At 47.7% G+C, this 24,122-nt stretch overlaps 1 protein-coding gene across 2 annotated transcripts in view; it reads left to right on the forward strand.

Annotated features, from left to right (window-relative positions):
- Window positions 1-4,320: 4,320 nt before the first annotated feature.
- Window positions 4,321-24,122, forward strand: part of stxbp1 (syntaxin binding protein 1) — a 108,403-nt gene continuing 88,601 nt past the window's right edge. The window contains exon 1 of one of the 2 annotated variants that reach the window (XM_033049373.1): window positions 4,321-4,508. In XM_033049373.1, coding sequence (XP_032905264.1) covers window positions 4,472-4,508 — 37 coding nt within the window. In that variant the 5' untranslated portion in view covers window positions 4,321-4,471. The remainder of the gene's footprint in view (window positions 4,509-24,122) is intronic. The other variant, XM_033049374.1, reaches the window with a different exon arrangement.

The raw sequence follows: 24,122 nt of genomic DNA on the forward strand, positions 1-24,122 counted from the left end.
CGATCATTTCAGAGGCTTTCAAATAAGAAATAAGCACATATTATATATACAGAAAATGGAAGGCCATGGAGAATCAAGAGAGTTTAATTATCATATTTAACAACAACAGAACAACAAATTCTCAAGGATAACATAATAAACAAAACTATTCAAGAAATGAAAAACCCCAATGTTAGTGCAAAAAGCCCAAAGTCCTTCATGCAGCCAAGACGATGTATACTTAAGTGTTAGTGTTTGTAGTGTTCAACAGCTGCATGGTTGTTGGGAAGATGCTGTTCATGAACCTACCTTCTGCCCGGTGGTTGGAGTCCTTTGTGGTGCTAGCTGCCTTTTTGTAGTAAGTCATGTTGATCCCTTCGATGGTGAGGAGGTCAGTACCCATGATGATCCAGCCAGTGTCCATCACCCTTTGTAATGTCCGTCATTCCTGGGCATTTGAGATGCCAGACCAGTCCATGATGTAACCAGCATCTGCAGTTCCTTCCTACACATGATGCAAGCATGATGCTCTCTGCTGTAGAGGTTGAGGCGAGGGTTCCTTGACATATTGAATCTCCTCAATGAACCCAGGGCACATTTTCAGAGACATGCATGCCCAGGAATTTGAATTTGTTGACTTTCTTCACCACCAACCCATAAAGTTATAGAGTCATAGAGCATGGAAACAGGCTCTTTGGTCAAACTTCCCCATAGCGACAGAGATGCCCCATCTACATTAGTCACAAGTGCCCACATTTAGCCCATATCCCGCTAAACCGTTCATAGATATGTCCTTATCCAAATGTCTTTTAAATATTGTTATAGTTCTTGCCTCAACTACTTCCTGAGATAGAATCAATGAAGACAGTTTTGTGGATCCTCGTCTTCCCTCCTCTAAGGTCAACAATTAGCTCCTTGGTCTTGCAATGGCAAAAGCTATTCATTCAATTTGGCATCATGTTCGGCACAGACATCACTGGCTGAAAGCCATCTTCCTGTGCTGAATTGTTCTCTGATCCATGTTTTATCTTTAATGGGACTGATCAGACTTAAGTGCAGGAAGTGTGTTCCCCATAATGGGGAAGTTATAGAGTCATATAGCGATGCAGTTCATAAACAGGCCCTTCCATTCAACGTGACCATGCCAACAAAGTTGCCTAACCAAGCTAATCCTATGTGTCTGCACCTGGCCCATATCTCTCCAAATCTTTCCTAGACATTTATCTTTCCATGTGTTGTCTAAATGTTGTATTGTATCTGCCAGTACCATTCCTCTGGCAGTTTGACCCATCAATGCACCACTCTCTGTGAAAATGTTGCCCCTCCTGTCTCCTTTTGAATCTTTCCTATCTCATGTTAAAACTATGTCTGCTAGTTTAAGAATCCCCTGAGCTGGGGAAAGATTGTGGCATTATTATCCCTCAGGAATTGATAGACATCAATAAGGACACCCTTCATTCCCCTTCACTCCAGAGGAAACTGGCAGCCTCTCCCTATAACTCAAACGTTCAGTTGGTATCATCCTTGTACATTTTCTGCACCCTTTCCAGTTTCCGCCTTCCTATTTGAGGGCGGCTAAAACTACACATGGTGCTTGTACAATTGCAATATGGTCCCAATTCCTACACTTAGCTGGTAAAGGCAAGCATGTCAAATGGCTTCTTCCCCATCTAATCTACTTTCATGGAACTATGTACCTGCATCTCACGGTCTCTCTGTTCTACAACACTCACGAGACCCATACCCTTTATTGTGTAACTCCTGCCCTTTTTCTTCCCAACTTGCAACACTTCACATTTGTCTGAGTTCCATCTGGCATTCCACAGCCCATTGATCCAGTTGATCAAAATCCCATTGTGATCTTAAATAGCATTCTTCACTGTTCACTGTGCCACTAATGTAATCCACAAACTTACTAACCATGAACACCTATGTTCACATGAAATAGACAATGAATGGCTGTGGACCCAACACAATCCCTGTGGCGCTGCACTTGTGCAACCATCCACCATCATCTTTGCCTCCTAACTTCAAGCCAATTTTGTATCCAATTGGCTAGCTTGTTCTAACTTAGTCCACTGTCTAAAGATATGGGTAAACCTTCATAATTGAAACCCCTTTACTCAAAGAGTGACGAATTTATGGAATTTTCACCAAGAAGGCAGTTGAAGTCAAATTATTAAATATATCCAGGAAGGACTTAGATATGGTTAAAAGGATCAAGGGATCATAAGAAATAGACAGCAACAGGGCACTGTATCAGTGACAGTTGTACTGAATAGTGGAACTGGTCTGAAGCTAAACGCTCCACTCTGCCATTCAATATGATCACAACTGATCTGGTCTTGTTTCCCACTCCTCTTTCCCGCCTGGTCCCAGGTAATAGTACGCGAGTACACTTAACAGCACAAAGATACTTGTCAATGTTGAGAGGCAAAACCCTTCAAAGTTCAGACAATGAGCAACATTCTACACACTCGACACAATACCTGAAGCTAACAATTGCCACTTTTACATTAGCTGTGTCACGTTTACAAAATACTGGCAAAGAACTTCATCAGCTGAATGGCCTCCTTCAGTACTGCAATAATTCTGCCATCCTCCCAACCTGCAATCTCCAGCAAGGTGAAACGTTAAACGTTAAACGTTTTAAAAGTAATAAACCACTATACAGCTTTAATAAAGCACTAATTGTTAATATGAAGCATATAATACCAGCAGTTCAGGTCAACTAGTTATAGCAAAGATGTAATTCACTGGAATTTAAAAGGATGAAAGGAGATCTTATAGAAACATAAAAAATTCTTAAACGGTTGGACAGGCTAGATGCAGAAGTAATGTTCCCAATGTTGGGGGAGTCCAGAACCAGGGGGTCACAGTTTAAGAATAATGGGTTGGCCACTTAGGACTGAGATGAGGAAGAACTTCTACACCCAGAGAGTTGTGAATCTGTGGAATTCTTTGCTACAAAAGACAGTGGAGGCCAATTCACTGGATGTTTTCAAGCGAGAATTAGAATTAGCTCCTAGGGCTAAATGATTCAAGGGATATGGGGGGAAGGCAGGAACGGGGTACTGATTTTAGATGATCTGCCATGATCATATTGAATGGTGGTGCTGGCTCCAAGGGACGAATGGCCTACTCCTTTGTCTATGTTTCTATGCCATTAAGCTGTAAAGGGTATAGGAAAGATACATAAAGATGTTACTGGGACTAGAGAGTTTCAGTTGGGATCAGCTGGAACTCTTTCATGGGGAGTATAGGAGGTTGAAATGCGATCTTCCAGAGATCTGTGAGAGGGGCAGAGATAAGGTGAATAATCAGTCTATTCCCGAGAGTTGGTTCATCTAAAACTAAAGGGCATTGATTTAAGGTGGGGAGAGAGGGGAGCGAGGGGAAGATGGGATCAGGTCAGCAACTTTTTCACACTGTGGGGATGTCGAAGGAGCTGTCAGAGGACACGCACAATAATAACTTTAAAAAGACAATTAGAGATGTACATGAATAGGGAACGTTTGAAGCGATATGGGCCAAACGCGGGCAAATGGGACTAACTTAGAGAGGTCACTTGGTCAGCATGGACGCGATGGACCGAAGGGCCTGTTTCCGTGCTACATGATCCTATAATTGAATTGTTACAGTGACAGCACTGGTGTTTCTCAGTAATCCACTCAATCCACTCGCTGATCTTTTGTTCCCCGGGCTCTGCACGGCTCCCCCGAAAGGTCACCTCTCCACCCATGTTCTCCGGAGATGCTGCTGCCCGACCTGTTTGTGTATTGACCAGCATTTGCAGTTCTGTTTCTAATGTGGTCTCTTCCCCGCATGTAATCAGTACCCAGGGGCCACGTTGCCGGCGGATTGACGGCGCAACACCGCGCCCCGTTTACTCCATGGTTATTTGACTGTTTTCATATCGGGGTAAAACATGAAATGTCACCGCATCATTTCAGCCGGTGACATGTTGGGATGTTTCTGTCACTGGTGAGTTGTCCTCACAGTACACGCCTCTCTCTGCCTGTGCGGAATTAGCAGTAAACACGAACCCTGCCTTTTGCCGCATACCCCCTCGCCCATGCCCCATTCACCCCCCATGCCCTCTGTCACACACACACACTCACACACAAATGTTGCACCTGTATCGGCGAATGTTGCTCAGGATGCCAGTGTGTGCAGCGTTGCCCCCGATGCCGCCTGGCAGCCGCTGAACATATGATGATCATATGACACGGATACGGCAGATTTATAGCGGTGCAGTGTCGGTGTTGATTGCATCTGCTCGGTGTGTCGAGAGGCGAGAGGCGAGAGGCGAGAGGCGAGAGGCGAGAGGCGAGAGGCGAGAGGCGAGAGGACCGGCGGAGGCGGAGGCTGGTGTTCATGCTAATCCACCCGGGAATTGGCTGGGGCCAGTGACGTCTGGCTGCTCTCTGCAGTCAGTCAGCTGATTGTGAAGGGATAGCGAGGGCTGCGAGCGAGTGAGTGAGCGAGCACCATGGCACCGATCGGATTGAAGGCGGTGGTCGGGGAGAGTAAGTAACCGGCTATAATGTGGTGGAGGGCGGGGACAGTCCCAGACAGGGACCGGCTGCCGGCTTTGTGCTGCAGCGAGGAGTTGCTGGCGATGGCGTTGTGTGTTGGGAGGGTGGGGGCAGATGGGGAAGGCCGGTGCAGATGCGGGGATGAGATTATGTGTTGTGTGTGTGTGTGTGTGTCTCTGCTGCATCTGCCTCTCACAAAGCCGCCAGCCGCACGGCGCCGTGTGATGGATGTTAGGTGACAGTCAGAGCCTGGCCGAGGCAGATGGACAATGGGGGCGACAACCTCACCGGGATCAGACTTTGGAGCTAAATACCACCCCCCCCCCCCCCCCCCCCCCCCCCCCCCCCCTCCCCGCTACTGAGGAGCGCAGTGCAGCGAGCGAGAGGCGGGGTAGCTGGGCTGCCGCTGTCACATAAACACGCTCCCCGAGTAAAATGTCTGCGGATTGTCAGCGGCAAGCGGGCGGGCGAGCGGGCGGGCGGGCGAGCGGGCGGGCGGGCGGGCGGGCGGGCAGACAGGGGAGGGATGGAGGGAGAGAGAGAAGGTGGCCAGTGTGGTCTGCGGCATCAGACGGCGTCTCCGCCCGCCCGCCCGCGCTGTAGGCTCTCTGCCGCAGTCCCTACCCCGGCTCATACACCACCCTGCCCCGACCTCCACACCACCCTGCCCCGACCCCCACACCACCCTGCCCCGACCCCCACACCACCCTGCCCCGGCCCCCACACCACCCTGCCCCGACCCCCACACCACCCTGCCCCGACCCCCACACCACCCTGCCCCGACCCATACACCACCCTGCCCCGACCCCCACACCACCCTGCCCCGACCTCCACACCACCCTGCCCCGACCCCCACACCACCCTGCCCCGACCCCCACACCACCCTGCCCCGGCCCCCACCCCACCCTGCCCCGACCCCCACACCACCCTGCCCCGACCCCCACACCACCCTGCCCCGACCCATACACCACCCTGCCCCGACCCCCACACCACCCTGCCCCTACCCCCACACCACCCTGCCCCGACCCCCACACCACCCTGCCCCGACCCCCACACCACCCTGCCCCTACCCCCACACCACCCTGCCCCGACCCCCACACCACCCTGCCCCGACCCCCACACCACCCTGCCCCGACCCCCACACCACCCTGCCCCGACCCCCACACCACCCTGCCCCGACCCATACACCACCCTGCCCCGACCCCCACACCACCCTGCCCCGACCCCCACACCACCCTGCCCCGACCCATACACCACCCTGCCCCGACCCCCACACCACCCTGCCCCGACCCCCACACCACCCTGCCCCGACCCCCACACCACCCTGCCCCGACCCCCACACCACCCTGCCCCGACCCCCACACCACCCTGCCCCGACCCATACACCACCCTGCCCCGACCCCCACACCACCCTGCCCCGACCCCCACACCACCCTGCCCCGACCCATACACCACCCTGCCCCGACCCCCACACCACCCTGCCCCGACCCATACACCACCCTGCCCCGACCCCCACACCACCCAGCCCCGACCCCCACACCACCCTGCCCCGACCCATACACCACCCTGCCCCGACCCCCACACCACCCTGCCCCGACCCATACACCACCCTGCCCCGACCCCCACACCACCCAGCCCCGACCCATACACCACCCTGCCCCGACCCATACACCACCCTGCCCCGACCCCCACACCACCCAGCCCCGACCCCCACACCACCCTGCCCCGACCCATACACCACCCTGCCCCGACCCCCACACCACCCTGCCCCGACCCATACACCACCCTGCCCCGACCCCCACACCACCCAGCCCCGACCCATACACCACCCAGCCCCGGCTCATACACCACCCTGCCCCGACCCATACACCACCCTGCCTGGGTGCGGCGTGGCGCTGAGATGATGGTCGGGAGGGGGGGGAGCAGTGAATGACACGACCGTGTGTGATTGCATCGCCCCCGGTGCGGGGCGCAGGCCGGGCTGGGGTGAAGCAGAGGTGGATCACCGTGTGAGCGGGTACCGCTGCCGTGTACATGCTCACACCCAGACTCTGGCCCCCCTCCCGGGCGCGTTCAGGGAGCGGCCGCCGTTTGCCCCTTGACATGAGATGGACACGTTTACCAGCGCCCTCCTGCCTGCCCCCGCTACAGCCCTAAAGCTGCGTCTATCTATCTTCCGTTGAAACAGCACCTGCAGCTCCTTGTCAGCAACAACCAATCTACGACCATGGTTTAATGGCGATGCCTTCATCTACACTGGGCCCAATTAAAACAATTACTAAATGTCAGATGCGTTGGTAATGAAACAGTGATCGTTCCCGACGTTAGCGACGCTTCCAGTTCCATGGAGGGCTCAGTGATGAGAAATGACCAGGCATTGTGCGAGACGATTCATTCTGTGTTTTTATTTATAATCTGGGCTGACAATCTCACAATCATGTTGAATAATCTTACAACTGGAAGATGGCATTTTGTATCTCTCACCACTGGGTCCAAAATGGAAGTTTACATTCAGGGTGGTATGTGGTAGATGTGGTAGATGTGGTACCCGGTCACTGGGATGTGATCGCGTTGGTGTTGTACTTCTCTCGATGGGTTTCATTGATGTGACTGGAGCAGAGGCACCGTGTGGCGGCCCCCTCTAGTCAGTTTGTGATGTACATCTCACACGGTCGGCGCTGTTTTTATGACAGCTTCTGCTCAGACACTCCGTGCTCCAGATTCAGCCTCATTGTAGGGTTGAGAGGACATTGAAGATGTCAGCATTGTTTGTTGATGTTCCCAACCCTCTCCCCGGATCCTTCAGTTCATGGTCCTAAATCCATTTACCCAGGGCAGGAGACTCAAGAACTAGAGGACACTGGTTTATGGTGAGAGGGAAAATATTTAATATGAGGGACAGCTTTTTCCACTCAGGGTGGGGTACGTGGAATGGGCCGCTGGAGAAGGCAGGCATTTAAAAGACATGTACATGGATAGGAAAGATTGAGAGGGATATGGGGCAAAACCAGGCAAATGGGACTAGATGTGACTAGAAGGAACAGCAGATGCTGGTTTACACTGATGATAGGCACAAAATGCCGGAGCAACTCAATGGGATAGGCAGCTTCTCTGGAGAGGAATGGGTGACGTTTTGGGTCAAGACTAGCTTAGGTGGGGCGTCTTTGTTAGCATGGATGAGTTGGGCAGAAGGGCCTGTTTCCGTGCTGTATGACTCTATAACCGATGGTGTGTGACCTGTTGAAACCTCTGTGTGGAAACACTTCTCTGCTGCATCCTATTCACACTGAAGCACCAAGACCCAGGCAGTAGGTCAGCGTGCCTGGCCACATGAGTAGGTCAGCGTGCCTGTCCACATGAGTAGGTCAGCGTGCCTGTCCACATGAGTAGGTCAGCGTGCCTGTCCACATGAGTCGTCCTCCTAAGCTGCAGCTCCCATGGATCACAGGCAGAATCCAATTATTTGGAATTAGGAAACAGAAGAGTATTTTCACTGTAGGTCTGCAGAACATTTCAGGTCAAAGACCCTTGCTCAGCCTTTAACGAACCATTAACTCTCTCTCTCTTCTCATCGATGCTGTTTGACCTGCTGAGTGTTACTAGCATTTTCTTTATGATTCCCAGTGTTTTTTTGTTTTCCAAGATATACTATTGGCATGGGAACTAGAAGGGTGAAGTTGGTCAGAGACCATCAGCGATGTACAAAAGCGTCATGTGGTGTGATATTGGGGAACTTGAGGGCATGGGTGAGGAGATATCAATGAATAAGGCAGTGATCGCCAAGACAGAAGTTGCTGTCGGAGTCTCGGCAAAGGAAGATGGAGTTGGAATTTGAGGGAACCAATTAATTAATTGTAATTGTAATTGTAGTTAATTTAGTAGCCAAGTATGTAAAAACATACACGGGATTCGATAGACAATAGACAATAGGTGCAGGAGTAGGCCATTTGGTCCTTCGAGCCAGCACCGCCATTCAATGTGATCATGGCTGATCATCCACAATCAGTACCCCATTCCTGCCTTCTCCCCATATCCCCTGACTCCGCTAGTTTTATGAGCACTATCTAGCTCTCTCTTGAAAGCATCCAGAGAACCTGCCTCCACCGCCCTCTGAGGCAGAGAATTCCACAGACTCACCACTCTCTGTGAGAAAAAGTGTTTCCTCGTCTCCGTTCTAAATGGCTTACTCCTTATTCTTAAACTGTGGCCCCTGGTTCTGGACTCTCCCCAACATCAGGAACATGTTTCCTGCCTCTAGCGTGTCGAAGCCCTTAACAATTAATGATTTGCCATACAGTCATACGAAAAATGCAACAAGACACACAATGATATAAAAATCAACATAAACATCCACCATAGTGCGCTGTGATGGAAGGCAAGAACGTGTTATCTTCTTCCCTCCTTTTTCTCCCGTGGTTGGGGCAGTCGAGGAGTAGACACTGGAAAGGCGAGCTGTACTTACAATGGATAGACTGCCTGGTGTCCTTGGTTACTCAGGATCGTTCCGGTGAGAATTGCAGAGGGTAAAATCCAGACAGAGTTACAGAGATACTCAGCATGGAAACAGACCCTTTTGCCCACCATGCCAACCTTTTTGCCATGTATACTAATCCCATCTGCTAAGGCCATATCTTTCTATGGCTATTTAAGTATCTGTCTATCTGTATATATAGGAGGTGTTTGAGGACTGGAAAATGGTGAATGTTCTTATAAACATGGCTTCCACTCTACTGTTCTGGGTGCAGTCTTCAGTGTTCACCCATGTCTACTCTGTGTCTGTTATTGCTCCCCATCTTTCCAGACCGAACAAGGATAGACTTCCCCTGCTCCTCACCTTTTTCTCCACCAGCCTCCGCATACAGCACATCATTCACCAACATTTCGGCCATCTTCAACATGATGCCACATCTTCCCGTCCCCGCTCTTACTGCTTGACATACAGCTACTCCCCACAGTCTAGTCTTCTTCTAGTCTTCTTTCTTGCATCAGTGCTCCTGATGTGGCCTCCTTTACATTAGCGAGATCAAGCGCAGACTGGGCAACTGTTTGGCTGAACACCTGCGCTCGAAAGGCCCGCTCTGCTGGAGCTGCCATTGTAACCATTTTAATTCCCCTTTCCATTCCCATTTTGAAATTTCTGACTTGGACTTTTCCATTAGCAGACTGAGGCCAGACACAGACTGGAAGAATAGAAACTCATATTCTGAAGCTAGACACAAAATGCTGGAGTAACGCAACGGGTCAGGCAGCATCTCTAGAGAGAAGGAATAGGTGAAGTTTCGGGCCGAAAACTGCTTGAGACTCAAGCCGAAACGTCACCTATTCTTTTTCTCCAGAGATGTTGCCTGACCTGCTGCGTTACTCAAGCATTTTATGTCTATCTTTGGTGTGAACCATCATCTACAGCGCATCGCCACACAACTCATATTCTGATTTTGTAGCAGTGGGAACATTCAATTCTTCCATTTCAAATAACACCCGTTTCTTCCCCAGCCCATCCTGCTCCATGTACACACATTTCTCACACCATCTCCCACCACCCCAGTCAACCTGCTTCTTTTCCCTCTTCCGCACACTCACTGTCCTCACTGAGTCCCACGTTTCCCTTTTATCAACCCCCTTTCTCCTCCCCATTTACCCCTCCCCCCCTCCCCCCCCCCCGTGGAGTCGAGAGAATCCAAGGAATTAGAGGTCACATCACAGACCTGCAATTCCTCGGATTCTCTCTATTTCCCGTCTTACATTAAGGAACAACATGAACCGCTTTTCAACTCTCCAGAACTTTCTGTGGTTAACAAAGATGCAAAGATCTTCATCAAGGCTCCCTCAATCTCTCGATGACCTGGGATGAATCCCTTCATGTCCTGGGGAGTTATCCACCTTAATGCTCTTTAAGAGCCCTAACACCTCCTGCTTCTTAATCTCAAACTGCCTTTGCAGATTAGTGTTCTCCATCAGATTCCCACAGACAGTGGCTAGGCTTGATTACTATAACTGGCTGCAGAGCAAAGTCAGGCAGCCACGATGAATTTAATGCCCACTTGGAGGTGATGATATCCGTCCCATCAAACTCGAGTGGTCAGGTTCACTGTTGCAGAGGTTAGATCGGCCTTCCCACAGAAAGCAACTGGCCCAGACGGAGTTCCTGACCGTGTCGTTAGGAACTGCACGGAGCAGCGAGCGGTAGTGTGCACGGACGTCTTTAATCAATCTCTACTCTGAGGTGCCCAACTGCTTCAACAGACTACTGATCTGGTGCCAAAGAGAGGCAAGAAATCATGCCTTAACCACTACCACCCAGTGGCCGTGACATCCACCATCACAAAGTACTTTGAGAGGCTAGTTATGGAAAGTAATTAAACCCAGTCCACCCAGCGGCTTTGACCATGTGTAGTTCACCAACGGCCACAACATGTCCACACGTGATGCCAACGCCCTGGCCCTACATTCGTCTCTGGAATGTCGGGAGAAAAGAGACACCTATGTCAGCTTTGTATTCAAAGACGACAGCTCTGTTTTCAACACCAGTATAATATCATCCAAGCTCATCTACATAAACTTGTGGATCTTGGAGTCAGCGCTCATCTCTGCAACTGGATCCTCGACTTCCAGACCAACAGACCATAATCAGTGAGGATAGGGGACAAATTATCCTCCATGATAATCCTCAACACTGGTGTCCCACAAGGATGTGTTCTCAGCCCCTTTCTTTACTCCTTGTACACTCATGACTGTGCAGCCAAATACCAAACCAACTCAATGTACAAATTCACAGACGACACCACCATTGTGGGCCAAACATCAAGTAATAATGAGACAGAGTACAGGAAGGAGATTGAGAACCTCGTAACCTAGTGCCAAGGATCTTCAACATGATCCAGGATGAGTCTCATTCCCGTCATTTCCTCTTCTTCCCTCTCCCATCAGGCAAGAGGTACAGAGGTGTGAAAACGCATACCTCTAGATTCAGGGACAGTTTCTTCCCAGCTCTTATCGGGCAACTGAACCATCTTCTCACCAACTGGAGAGCGGTCCCATCTACCTCATTGGAGACCTGCAAATTACTTTAATCAAACCTTCCTGGAATTGATCTTGCACCAAGCGTTACCCCTTTATCCTGTATCTGTACACTGTGGACGGCTGGATTGTAATCATGTATTGTCTTTCCCCCGCTGACTGGATAGCACGCAACAAAAGCTTTCACTCTACCTCGCTACATGTGACAATAAATCAACTTAAACTTAAACCTATGTCACTGTCCTCCCTTTCCTTCTCCTTAGTGGAAACAAATGCAAAGCATCCGTTTAGTACCTCTTCTACTTCCCAGACTCCAAGCACAAATTCCCTGCTTGATCTTGAGTGATCCCACTTCTCACTCTTGCTTCGAATCTTGCTATAAACAGCAGAAGCATCCATGTGGCGGGGCTGGTAACTGGAAGTATCCTGAGCTAGTTCTGCTACCACCTTCATCTATTGCAACAAGTGATGGCTCCCACTGACTGACGCCGGAAGCTTGCGTCCTTTTCAGGACGGACGATGACAGCGATGTCAACATTTGAAACGTGGAAGATGGACACGAAAGATGATGAAGAAGCCAATGACATTTTGTGGCCCCGTTTTGACACTTCTGATGGCCAGCGTGAGTTCTTTCCTTTCTTTCTTTATAATCCACAAAGGCCCTGTCTGATTCCATCTTAAATCTTGCATCACTCCCCTTTTATTCTTGACCAAATTTACAATCCCATAAAGATTCCTTCACTTTGCCATCCCTATCCCAGCTCCCCACCGGAGCAGACCGGCTCTGAACTTCAATCTCCAAACTTCAATTGTTTTTTAAACGATTACCACATGGAAGGCGGAGGTTGAGGGGAGACTTGATAGATGTACATAAAATGATGAGAGGCATAGATAGGGTAGACAGTCAGAACCTTTTTCCCCAGAGTGGAAATGTCCAACGGCATAGCTATGAGGTGAGGGGGCTGGTTGAATGGAGATGTGTGGGGCAAGTGTTTTACACAGAGAGTGGGTGGGGGCTTGGAATGCATTGCCTGGGGTGGAGGCAGATACAAATGAGGTGTCTGAGAGGCTTCAAGATAGGCACATGGAAGCGCAGGGAATAGAGAGATATGGATCATGTCTTGGCGGATGAGATCAGTGTAAACTTGGCATCATGTTTGGCACAAACATTGTGGGCAGAAGGATGCGTTCCTGAGTGGTTCATCACATGTAGACTGACCTGATAACAATAGCTCCCTGTGTACCTCCCTGAGCTCCTGCCCAATAAAGCTGTAGTTTGCCTTACTCCTGTTTAGTACTTTCCCCGCAAGGACCGGCCTGCTCTTCTATTGAAAATAATATTAAAACATAAGGAGTTGTGATGACTCAATACTCTGGCATTGTAACATCAGTCACCTGGCCAACACAAGGTGCAGCATCTTCCCTTCTCATGCGGCACAGTGGCGTATAGGTAGAGTTACTGACATACAGCGCTTGCAGTACTGGAGACCCGGGTTCCATCCCGACTACGGGTGCTGTCTGTGTGGAGTTTGTACGTTCTCCCTGTGACCTGTGTGGATTTTCTCCGAGATCTTCAGTTTCCTCCCACACTCCAAAGACGTAGAGGCTTGTATGCTAGTTGGCTTGTTTAAAGTGTAAATTGTCCCTAGGGTGTGGGAGAGTGTTAATGTGTGGGGATCGCTGGTCGGCGCGGACCCGGTGGGCTGGAGGGCTGTAGGGCCTGTTTCCGCGCTGTATCTCTAAACTAAACTAAACTAAACTCAGGTTGGTCTACCCATATATAGTTTCAAGAACCCCCCTTAGATGCACCTCACAAATTCTGCCCCACTAAGACTTTGGCACTGAGCATGCCCCAGTCAATATTGGGGAAGTTAAAGTCACCCATTAAGATAACCCTGTTGCTTTGGTATCTCTCGGAAATCTTTCTATATATCTGTTCCAATTGTCTACATGCCTGTTGCAGTCTGTCTAGTTATCTGTTCACTCCTCCTCTTCTCTCCTTATCTGACAGCCTTTTGTCTTCTTTTCACCTCTAGCCGTTCTCCACCCATCTGCTAATCAACCCATCTCACCTTTATCCACCTATCACTTCCCAGGCTTTGTACCACTCCCACCTTTCCTTGCCAGCTTGCTTCCTTCTACTTTATCCATCCGCAGAAGGGTCCCAACCCAAAATACCCTCTGTCCATCCATTCCACAGGCACAGCCTGACCTGCTGAATCCCTCCAGCACTTTGTGTTTTGCTCAAGATTCCTGCATCTTCAGTTCATTGTGTTTCCGGTATTACACTGGTTCAAAATGGGCATGGGGATAAAGCTGGTAACTGACTCAGTTTAACCCTAGTGGTGGGGTGAGTTTGAGACACAATCATTTGCAATAATTAGAAAGAAAAAGCGGGTAAGTGGAGATGTGCATTTATTAGAGAATGTTAGCATGGATTTGATTAAGGCAAATGATGTCTCTTGGAAGTGTAGTGGAATGTGTGACTGAGGATAGTGATAGTAATGGGAGTTGAGTCAGTCGAGTTGAATGGGGAGACGGGTGGCAAATGGATGTCAACACTGTGGAATGTGAGATGGAGGAATAACAATATCAACTAGAGTTTACAATTCTAAAAGGGCTACAAGAACAGAGGGGATAGTTTGCTGGAAAAGGCAGGGTCAATTGAGAAAGTGATTCAAAATAGCGTGCAGCACGGTGGCGCAGCGGTAGAGTTGCTGCCTTACAGTGGCTTGTAGCGCCGGAGGCCAGAGTTCAATCCCGACTACAGGTGCTGTCTGTACGGAGTTTGCACGTTCTCCCCGTGACCGAGTGGGTTTTCTCCCAGATCTTCAGTTTTCTCCCACATTCCAAAGATGTACAGATCTATCGGTTGATTGTCTTGGGTTTGTATAATTGGTATAAATGTAAATTGCCCCTAGTGTATGTAGGGTAGTGTTACTGTGCGGGAATCGCTGGTCGGTGCAGACATGGTGGGTCCAAGGGCCTGTTTCCATGCTGTATCTCTAAACTAAACTAAACTAAAGATAGAATCTTGGCCTATGTATAAGTGCAAGGAAGTCATGATGAAGTGTTTATATAACAGTGTCACATCACAACTACAGCATCGTGTTCCATTTTGGGCACCACATTCAAGGAATAGAACAGGACAATGCAGCACAGGACCAGGCCCTTCAGCCCTCAATGTTTGTGCCTTGATCTTCTAGATTAGCCTACCACAATGAACCTTACTGAAATCCTCAGGCCTTACTGAAATCCATGTACATCACATGCACCACCCTACCTTCATCAATCTCCTTCATCACCTCCTCAAAAACCTCGATCAAGTTAGTAAGACACAACCGGCCGCATACAAACCGTGCTGGCTTTCTTTCCAAATGAGAACCAATCCTATCTCGAAGGATTATTTCCAATAGTTTTCTTACCACTAACGTGATGCTCACTGGTTTATAGTTGCCTGGATTCTCTATGTTTATCCAACCTCTTCCTGTAGCTGAAGCCTCTAATCCAGGCAGCATTCTGGTAAACTCATGCTGCCCCCTCTCCAAAGCCTTCACATCCTTCTTGTAACGGAGCAACTGAACCAGGCAATACTCCAAAGGCAGCCTAACCAAAGTCATAGGTCATACGGTCATAGGTCATAGGGCCATATGGTGTTATACAAGTCTTCTAGAATGATGTGGAGGGGGCACAGAACGGATTTATGTTCTCCAGTGGTCCCCAACTCTTTCTCCATTGCATCAATGCATTGGTGCTGCTTCTGTGCCATGTGGAACTGGTTAATTTTATCGCCATTGCCACTAACATTGCCCTCTTATTCACGTGGATGATTGTGGACACTTCCCTCCTTTTTCTGGATCTCTCTGGCTTTATTTCAGGAGACAAACTATTCACTGCCATTAACATAATCCACTCTCCCACGGCTGCCTTGCCTACATTTCTTCCCACCCGGTCTCTTGCAAGGATGCCAAGGCTTTCTCCCAGCGTCTCTGTTTCTGCTGAAGTTCTTCCTGAGGTGAGGTCTTCTATGCCAGGACACCTGAAATAACCTCGTTTTCAGGAAATATGCCTGAAACATGGTCAAACCCTCTCTAATCTTTAAATCCTGGGCCAGAGTGAGGCCACGTGCAAACTGAGGAACAGCACCTGGTCTGCTGCTTGGGAAGTTTACAACCCAGTGGCATGTACCTGGAACAACACCTGTATCCACCTATCACTTGCCTGGCTTTCATCTGCCCCCACCTCTCTTCCAGCTTTCTTTTCCCACTCCAATCAGTCTGAAGAAGGATCCCGACCTGAAATATCGCCTATTCATCTTCTGTCGAGGTGCTGCTTGACCCGTTGAATTACTCCAGCACTTTCTGTCCTCTAGTAAATCCGTTCTGTGCCCCCTCCACATCATTCTAGAAGACTTTGTCCTCTGGTTCTCGATTCCCCTACTCTGCGTAAATGACTGTGCATTTACCCCATCTATCTCTCTATTTACCCCATCTACACCTCGAAAAGATCACCCCCTATCCTCTTGCGCTCTGAGGGCTTTGTCCAGATCCAGACTCTCTTTTCCAACCAACTACCTCCTATTCCAGTCAGTCTGTAGAAAGATCCTGACCCAAAATTTCCTGCCCATTCCCTCCACAGTTGCTGCCTGACCTGTTGAGTTCCTCCTGCACTTTGTGTTTTGCGCAAAGTTCCAGCATCGGCAGTTTCTCGTGTCTCAATTGGCTGGGCAGCACATTTTAAATGTCTCTGATATTCAGATGTTAATAAAGAATTACAATTTCTTGAATTGGTGAAAAATAAAAATGTCCTTTTTAAAAGATTCTTTAAAAAAATTAGAAATATTTAAGTGAAAATTAGATAACTGAACTTACTCTTTTCTTTGGATGTCAAGGACTGTGCTGGGAATTGCAATTGCAATGAACCACACTAGATCTGACCAGTGTAGGTGAATTCTCCAGTGCATCTAGATCTGTGTTTTATCTGGGACTTGCTGAAGCAGGAGCAGCTGACACAGTTGCATTGTATGTGTTGGTTGTCTTCAAGTGTCTGAGCTATTGTAAATAGCATCGCCTGTTGTCACAGGGTCTAATATGGACTATCAGACATACCAATGCTTTAAGGAATGTCACAGGGCATTTCCATTCCGCTCAGCTGAACTGTGGATCTACTGGACGTTGTTGTTAACACATTGTCAGCATGTTAGTTTCTATAATCCATATAGAATCATTAGGTCCTGATATTCATAAAAGCCAGATATTCATAAAACAAAAAAAACATTTGTACCTTCTCCCCTTAACCTTAACTGGAGGGGGGTCAACATTCTGGCGGGCAGATTTGCTAGTGCTACACATGTGGGTTTAAACGAAATAGTGGGGGGGGGGGGGGAGGGGTTGAAATATTGGGAGTATAAAGATGGAGTTAAAGGGGAAGTGAGTACAGGAGAAGTGACAAAAGATTCCCAAATTAATGGGAAGGAAAGTTCGACAAGGGATAAGAGAGTAAGGTCAGGGCCAATTGTGAGCGGTGTGAGAGGGGAGGTGAATGCCGAAGTCAAAGTGTTGTATATGAATGCGCAAAGAATAAGAAATAAAGTGGATGAGCTTGAGGCTCAGTTAGAAATTGGCAAGTATGATGTGGGAATTACAGAGACATGGCTGCAAGAGGGCCAAGGCTGGGAACTGAATATTCAAGGGTATACCTCCTATCGAAAAGACAGACAGGTGGGCAGAGGGGGTGGGGTTGCCCTGTTGGTGAAGAATGAAATTCAGTCCCATGCAAGGGGTGACATTGAAACAGGATATATGGAGTCAGTATGGATAGAACTAAGGAATTGTAGGGGTAAAAAGACCCTAATGGGACTAATCTACAGGCCCCCAAACAGTAGCCTGGATATAGGGTGCAAGTTGAATCAGGAGTTAAAATTGGCATGGGAAATCAGGTTGGTACTGGACCCCAAGAAAGGGAGTTTGTGGAGAGCCTCCGTGATGGATTCTTAGAGTAGCTTGTATTGGAGCCTACCAGGGAGAAGGCAATTCTTGATTTAGTGTTGTGTAATGAATCAGATTTGATAAGGGAACTCAAGGTAAAGGAGCCATTAGGAGGTAGTGACCATAATATGATAAGATTTAATCTACAATTTGAGAGGGAGAAGGGAAAATCGGAAGTGTCTGTGTTACAGTTGAACAAAGGGGACTATGGAGCCATGAGGGAGGAGCTGGCCAAAGTTGACTGGAAAGATACCCTAGCAGGGATGATAGTGGAACGACAATGGCAGGTATTTCTGGGAACAATACAGAAGGTGCAGGATCATTCCAAAGAGGAAGAAAGATTTTAAGGGGAGTAAGAGGCGACCGTGGCTGACAAGGGACATCAAGGACAGCATAAAAATAAAAGAGAAGAAGAATTACATAGCAAAGATGAGCGGGAAGCCAGAGGATTGGGAATTTTTTAAAGAACAACAGAAGATAACTAAAAAGGCAATACGGGGAGAAAAGATGAGGTACGAAGGCAAGCTAGCCAAAAATATAAAGGAGGATAGTAAAAGCTTTCTTAAGTATGTGAAGAGGAAAAGATTAGTTAATACAAATGTGGGTCGATTGAAGACTGGAAAAGGTGAATTTATTATGGGGAACAAGGAAATGGAAGACGAGTTGAACAGGTACTTTGGATCTGTCTTCACTAAGGAAGACACAAACAATCTCCCAGATTTACTAGTGGCCAGAGGATCTGGGGTGACGGAGGAACTGAAGGAAATTCACATTAGGCGGGAAATGGTGTTGGACAGACTGATGGGACTGAAGGCTGATAAATCCCCAGGGCCTGATGGTCTGCATCCCAGGGTACTTAAGGAAGTGACTCTAGAAATCGTGGACGCATTGATGATCATTTTCCAATGTTCCATAGATTCAGGATCAGTTCATGTAGATTGGAGGGTAGCTAATGTTATCCCACTTTTTAAGAAAGGAGCGAGAGAGAAAACAGGGAATTATAGACCAGTTAGCCTGACATTGGTGGTGGGAAAGATGCTGGAGTCAATTATAAAAGATGAAATAGCGGCACATTTGGATAGCAGTAACTAGATCGGTCCGAGTCAGCATGGATTTACGAAGGGGAAATCATGCTTGACTAATCTTCTGGAATTTTTTGAAGATGTAACTAGGAAAATGGACAAGGGAGAGCCAGTGGATGTAGTGTACCTGGACTTTCAGAAATCCTTTGATAAGGTCCCACACAGGAGATTAGTGGGCAAAATTAGAGCACATGGTATTGGGGGTAGAATGATGACGGATAGAAAATTGGTTGGCAGACAGGAAACAAAGAGTCGGGATTAACGGGTCCCTTTCAGAATGGCAGGCAGTGACTAGTGGGGTATCGCAAGGCTCGGTGCTGGGACCACAGCTATTTACAATATACATTAATGATTTCGATGAAGGGATTAATAATAACATCAGCAAATTTACAGATGATACAAAGCTGGGTGGCATTGTGAACTGTGAGGAGGATGCTATGAGGATGCAGGGTGACTTGGACAGGTTGGGTGAGTGGGCAGATGCAGTTTTATGTGGATAAATGTGAGGTTATCCACTTTGGTAGCAAGAACAGGAAGGCAGATTATTATCAGAATGGTGTCAAGTTAGTAGAAGGGGAAATACAACGAGATCTGGGTGTCCTTGTTCATCAGTCAATGAAAGTAAGCATGCAGGTACAGCAGGCAGTGAAGAAAGCGAATGGCATGTTGGCCTTCATAACAAGAGGAGTTGAGTATAGGTGCAAAGAGGTCCTTCTGCAGTTGTACAGAGCCCTAGTGAGACCACACCTGGAGTATTGTGTGCAGGTTTGGTCTTCATATTTGAGAAAGGACATTCTTGCTATTGAGGGAGTGCAGCGTTGGTTCACAAGGTTAATTCCCGGGATAGCAGAACTGTCACATGTTGAAATAATGGAGCGGCTGGGCTTGTAAACACTGGAATTCAGAAGGATGAGAGGGAATCTTATTGAAACGTAAAAGATTATTGAGGGATTTGACACGCTAGAGGCAGGAAACATGTTCCCAATGTTAGGAGAGTCCAGAACCAGGGGCCACAATTTAAGAAAAAGGGGTAAGCCATTTAGAATGGAATTCTAAAAGATTTTTCCTCATTTCAGAATAAAAACGTTTTCACCCAGAGAGTTATGAATCAGTGGAAATCTCTGCCTCAGAAGGCAGTGGAGGCCAATTCTCTGGATTCTTTCAAGAGAGCGTTATTTAGAGCTCTTAAAGATAGCGGAGTCAAGGGATATGGGGAGAAGGCAGGAAAGGGGTACTGATTGTGGATGATCACAGTGAATGGCGGTGCTGGCTCAAAAGGCCGAATGGCCTACTCCTGCACCTATTGTCTATTGAACTATGTGGGTTTTCTCCGGGATCTCCAGTTTCCTCCCACATTTCAACGACATGCAGGTTTTTAAACTAATTGGCTTGGTATAATTGTAAAATTGTCCCTAGTGTGTGTTGGATAATGTTAGGTGCAGGGATCTCTGTGCGGTGTAGACTCGGTGGGCCGAAGGGCCTATTTCCGCACTGTATCTTTAAACTAAACTAAGCTAACACTATGCTGCTGTGGTTCAGAATTAACAGTGTTATTTGCAATATTGTTTAGGATAGGATGTTGTGCTGTAGTTTTGGTATTAGTCATTGCAAGAGGAGGCATTTTTTTAGGAAGTGATCAATCTAATAGGGAGTGTAAAGCCCCTGTCCCACTTACGTGTCCTTGGCACGCTAATTACACGACCTCGTGGTTGCGTCGAGGCGCGACGGTCCCGCGAAGGCCGTGCACGATTTAATGCGCAAGCACAGCCGTCTGGAGCGCGTGACGTCATTTGAAGATGGACACAAAATGCAGGAGTAACTCAGCGGGACCGGCAGCATCTCTGGAGAGAAGGAATGGGTGACGTTTTGTGTTGAGACTCTTCTTCAATCTGAAAGAAGGGTCTTGACCCGAAACGTCACCCATTGCTTTTCTCCAGAGATACTGCTGGTCCCGCTGAGTTACTCCAGCATTTTGTGTCTATCTTCAATTTTCTTGACCCCGCTCTGGGAGTAGAAGTGGGGACGGATCCGGACCGCAACGGCCGTGAGCCCCAGGCCGAGCTCGGCGATCGTTTGCCTGCTTCTGCTGCTGTTGGAGGTGAGACGTTGCTTCGCGCCAGGGTCTTGGGCCTGTCCCACTTTGACCGTTCGCACCAAAAATTTCGGAGCCCCACGCGATGTCGCGCACAACTACATACCCCTCCACGCTTCTCAGTGGGACCGGCCCCGCGTGGCCACACGATGCCCGTGCTCCTCAACGCGACCACAAGGTCATGTAATTTACGAGCCAAGGACACGTAAGTGGGACAGGCCCTTAAATCTATGAGCACTAATATTGGGCGTTTGTGCACAGCCTCGGCTACAAAGAGAAGCTGTAATACATGACTTCAGAGACGCAATGCTGCATGACACTTGAGGTAAAAAGTAGAAATAGAGATTTTTAACACAGGAAATCTAATAATAGAAAGTTTTCCTGCTGAACACTTGCACTATTTTCAGGGTGCTGTTACCTAGAGGTGGTGATTGGATGTGGCAAAAGCTAAACTTACATTGCATTGAAGAAGCACAGTGGCCCTGTATCAGCACCTTTATTGCAAATCGAGATGTAAGTGTGGGCGGAAGCAATCCAGCAACCTGATAACAGCATCGTATAGCACAGTGCCCAGACATCACTGCAAGGATAAAGAGCAAACTCACCAAAACAAAACTCATCAATTGAAAGACACAAATTTGCAGATGCTGGAATCTTGAGTAAAAACAAAAGTGCTGGGGAGACTCAATGAGCATCTATGGAGGGAAAGGGAGAGACAACATATTGGGTCAGGACAATATAACTAAAAGGGCAATACAGGGAGAAAAGATGAGGTACGAAGAATAGGTGCATGGCAGATGCAGTTTAATGTGGATAAATGTGAGTTTATCACTTTGATGGCAAGAACAGGAAGGCAGATTATTGTCTGAATGGTGTCAAGTTAGGAAAGGAGGAAGTACAACGGGATCTGGGTGTTCATCAGGCACTGAAAGTAAGCATGCAGGTACAGCAGGCAGTGAAGAAAGCTAATGGCATGTTGGCTTTCACAAAAGAGGAGTTGAGTATAGGAGCAAATAGGTCTTTCTGCAGTTGTACAGGGCCCTAGTGAGACCACACCTGGAGTATTGTGTGCAGTTTTGATCTCCAAATTTGAGAAAGGACATTATTGCTATTGAGGGAGTGCAGCGTAGGTTTACAAGGTTAATTCCCGGGATGGCGGGACTGTCATATGTTGAAAGAATGGAGTGACTGGGTTTGTATACTCTGGAGTTTAGAAGGATGAGAGTAGATCTTATTGAAACATATAAGATTATTAAGGGATTGGTGATGCTAAAGGCAGGAAACATGTTCCCTATGTTGGGGGTGTCCAGAAGCAGGGGCCCCGCATTAAGAATAAGGGGTAGGCCATTTAGAATGGAGATGAGGAAAAGCTTTTTCATCCAGAGAGTTGTGAATCTGTGGAAATCTCTGCCTCAGAAGGCAGAGATTCTCTGGATGCTTTCAAGAGAGAGTTAGATAGAGCTCTTAAAGATAGCAGAATCAAGGCATATGGGGAGAAGGCAGGAACGGGGTACTGATTGTGGATGATCAGCTATGATCACTGTGAGTGGTGGTGCTGGCTCGAAGGGCCGAATGGCCTATTACTGCACCTGTTGTCTATTGTCTTCCTATGGAATTTTGCACTGCTGTCTATTAATTATGACAGCTATACAGTACAAATGTGAAATTGCTACATTGCAACTTCCCACAGTACTGCAGCTCACCAAAGATTCTGGCAGATATTCTCCATCTACAATTGTGTGGAATTATTGCATTAAACTCTCACTTGTTTATGATTGCTGTTCAAAATGATTTTGTTAATCGGACGAAAATCAAAAATCAAATGATAGTGGATGAGATGAACAGAAGTACTGATTGTCGAACTACATATCATACATTGAACTGTATTTAACAGAATGCATAAGGTAAAATAAAATTATTTTGTCATAATAATTGAAACGAGAGAAATTAGATCAAAATTAATTCCTGCATTCCTACCCCCCCTCCCCCCCTCTCCCCCATCCCCCTCCCTCCCCCCCCCCCCATCCCCTCCCCTCTCACTCTAGTCATCCTACTAGTTCTACTGTTCACATCCTTGTATCTTTGACATCACATCTTCCACAGCCAACAATGAGCCATGATGGACTCCATCCTTCCTGAGGTCATCTGTTGCCGACCCTGTTTTGTTCTGGCCTTTTCTTCACTCCCCCACCTTATCTTTCACAAGTTTCTGACCAAAAATGTCACCTATTCCTTTTCTTCAGAGATGCTGCCTGACCCGCTGATACTTCAGCATTTTGAGTCTTTCTCCAGAAAAGCTACCTGAGTTTCTCCAACACTTTGTGCCTCTGTACAGTATGATATATAGCACAATGAATAGTGAAAGGCCAACATAGAGTGGATGTGGAGAGCACGTTTCCAACAGTGGGAGGCTAGTTCCAGAGGCAACAGCCTCAGAATAAAGGGATGCAGGAAATGAATAAAGGGAGTATGAATTTCTTTAGCCAGAGGGTGGTGAATCTGTGGAAAACATTGCCACAGGCTGCTGTGGAGGACAAGCCATTGGGTATTTTTAAAGCAAAGATTGATAGGTTCTTGATTAGTAAGGGGATGTCAAAGGTGAGAAGGCAGGAGAATGGGGTTGAGAGGGAAAAATAGGTCAGCCATGATTGTATGTGGAGCGGACTCGATGATCAAAGTTTCCTCATACTGCTCCTATGTCTTATGATATTGAACATAAGAGTCAGGAAGTCATGTTGCAGCTTTATAGGACGTTGGTTTGGCCGATTTTGGTGTGTGGCATGTCGTTCTGATTGCCGCGTTACAGGAAAGACGTGCAGGCTTTGGAGAGAAGGTTAGCAGAATGCTGCCTGGATTTGAGGGCCTGCCAGAGGACGGGTTGGATAAACTTAGGTTTGATTTACTTTTATCCCACTTGTTGGAAATAGACACAGTTGCAAGTCACTTTTCTCAGTCTGCTTTTGCCTGGTCTTTCCTTTTAATATTAAAATCAGCTTTCCCCCAATTGATTTTTGTTCCACAATATCTATGAAATCTACAGAATTAACATCACTGTCTCCAAAAACCTCTGCCACTTCAACACTTTCCTTAACATCAGATTTTGTGCCGGTTTTGTGGATTATCCTGGGATTCTCGTTAAAGGTTCTCCTGGATGCACAAAAACTGCTCGCCCTCTGACTCTTTCACACAAAGCTGGTTTTTCTTTAGAGATACCTCGCAGAAACAGGCCCTTCGGCCCACCGAGTAGCAATGTCACAACATTTTGAGATTTTAAAAATCAAGTCTGCAATTTATCCCATCAGATAAAGTATAAATAGAAGTTTAATTTGACACCTAATTCACTTTCATATCTTCAGTATTAAAAAAGTTATGGCCATTTTCATACGCTGAAATTAGCATCTTGGTCCCTATTGCTTTTCCATTGACT

The sequence above is a fragment of the Amblyraja radiata genome, chromosome 32 (assembly GCF_010909765.2).
Source record: "Amblyraja radiata isolate CabotCenter1 chromosome 32, sAmbRad1.1.pri, whole genome shotgun sequence".
NCBI classification, from domain to species: domain Eukaryota; kingdom Metazoa; phylum Chordata; class Chondrichthyes; order Rajiformes; family Rajidae; genus Amblyraja; species Amblyraja radiata.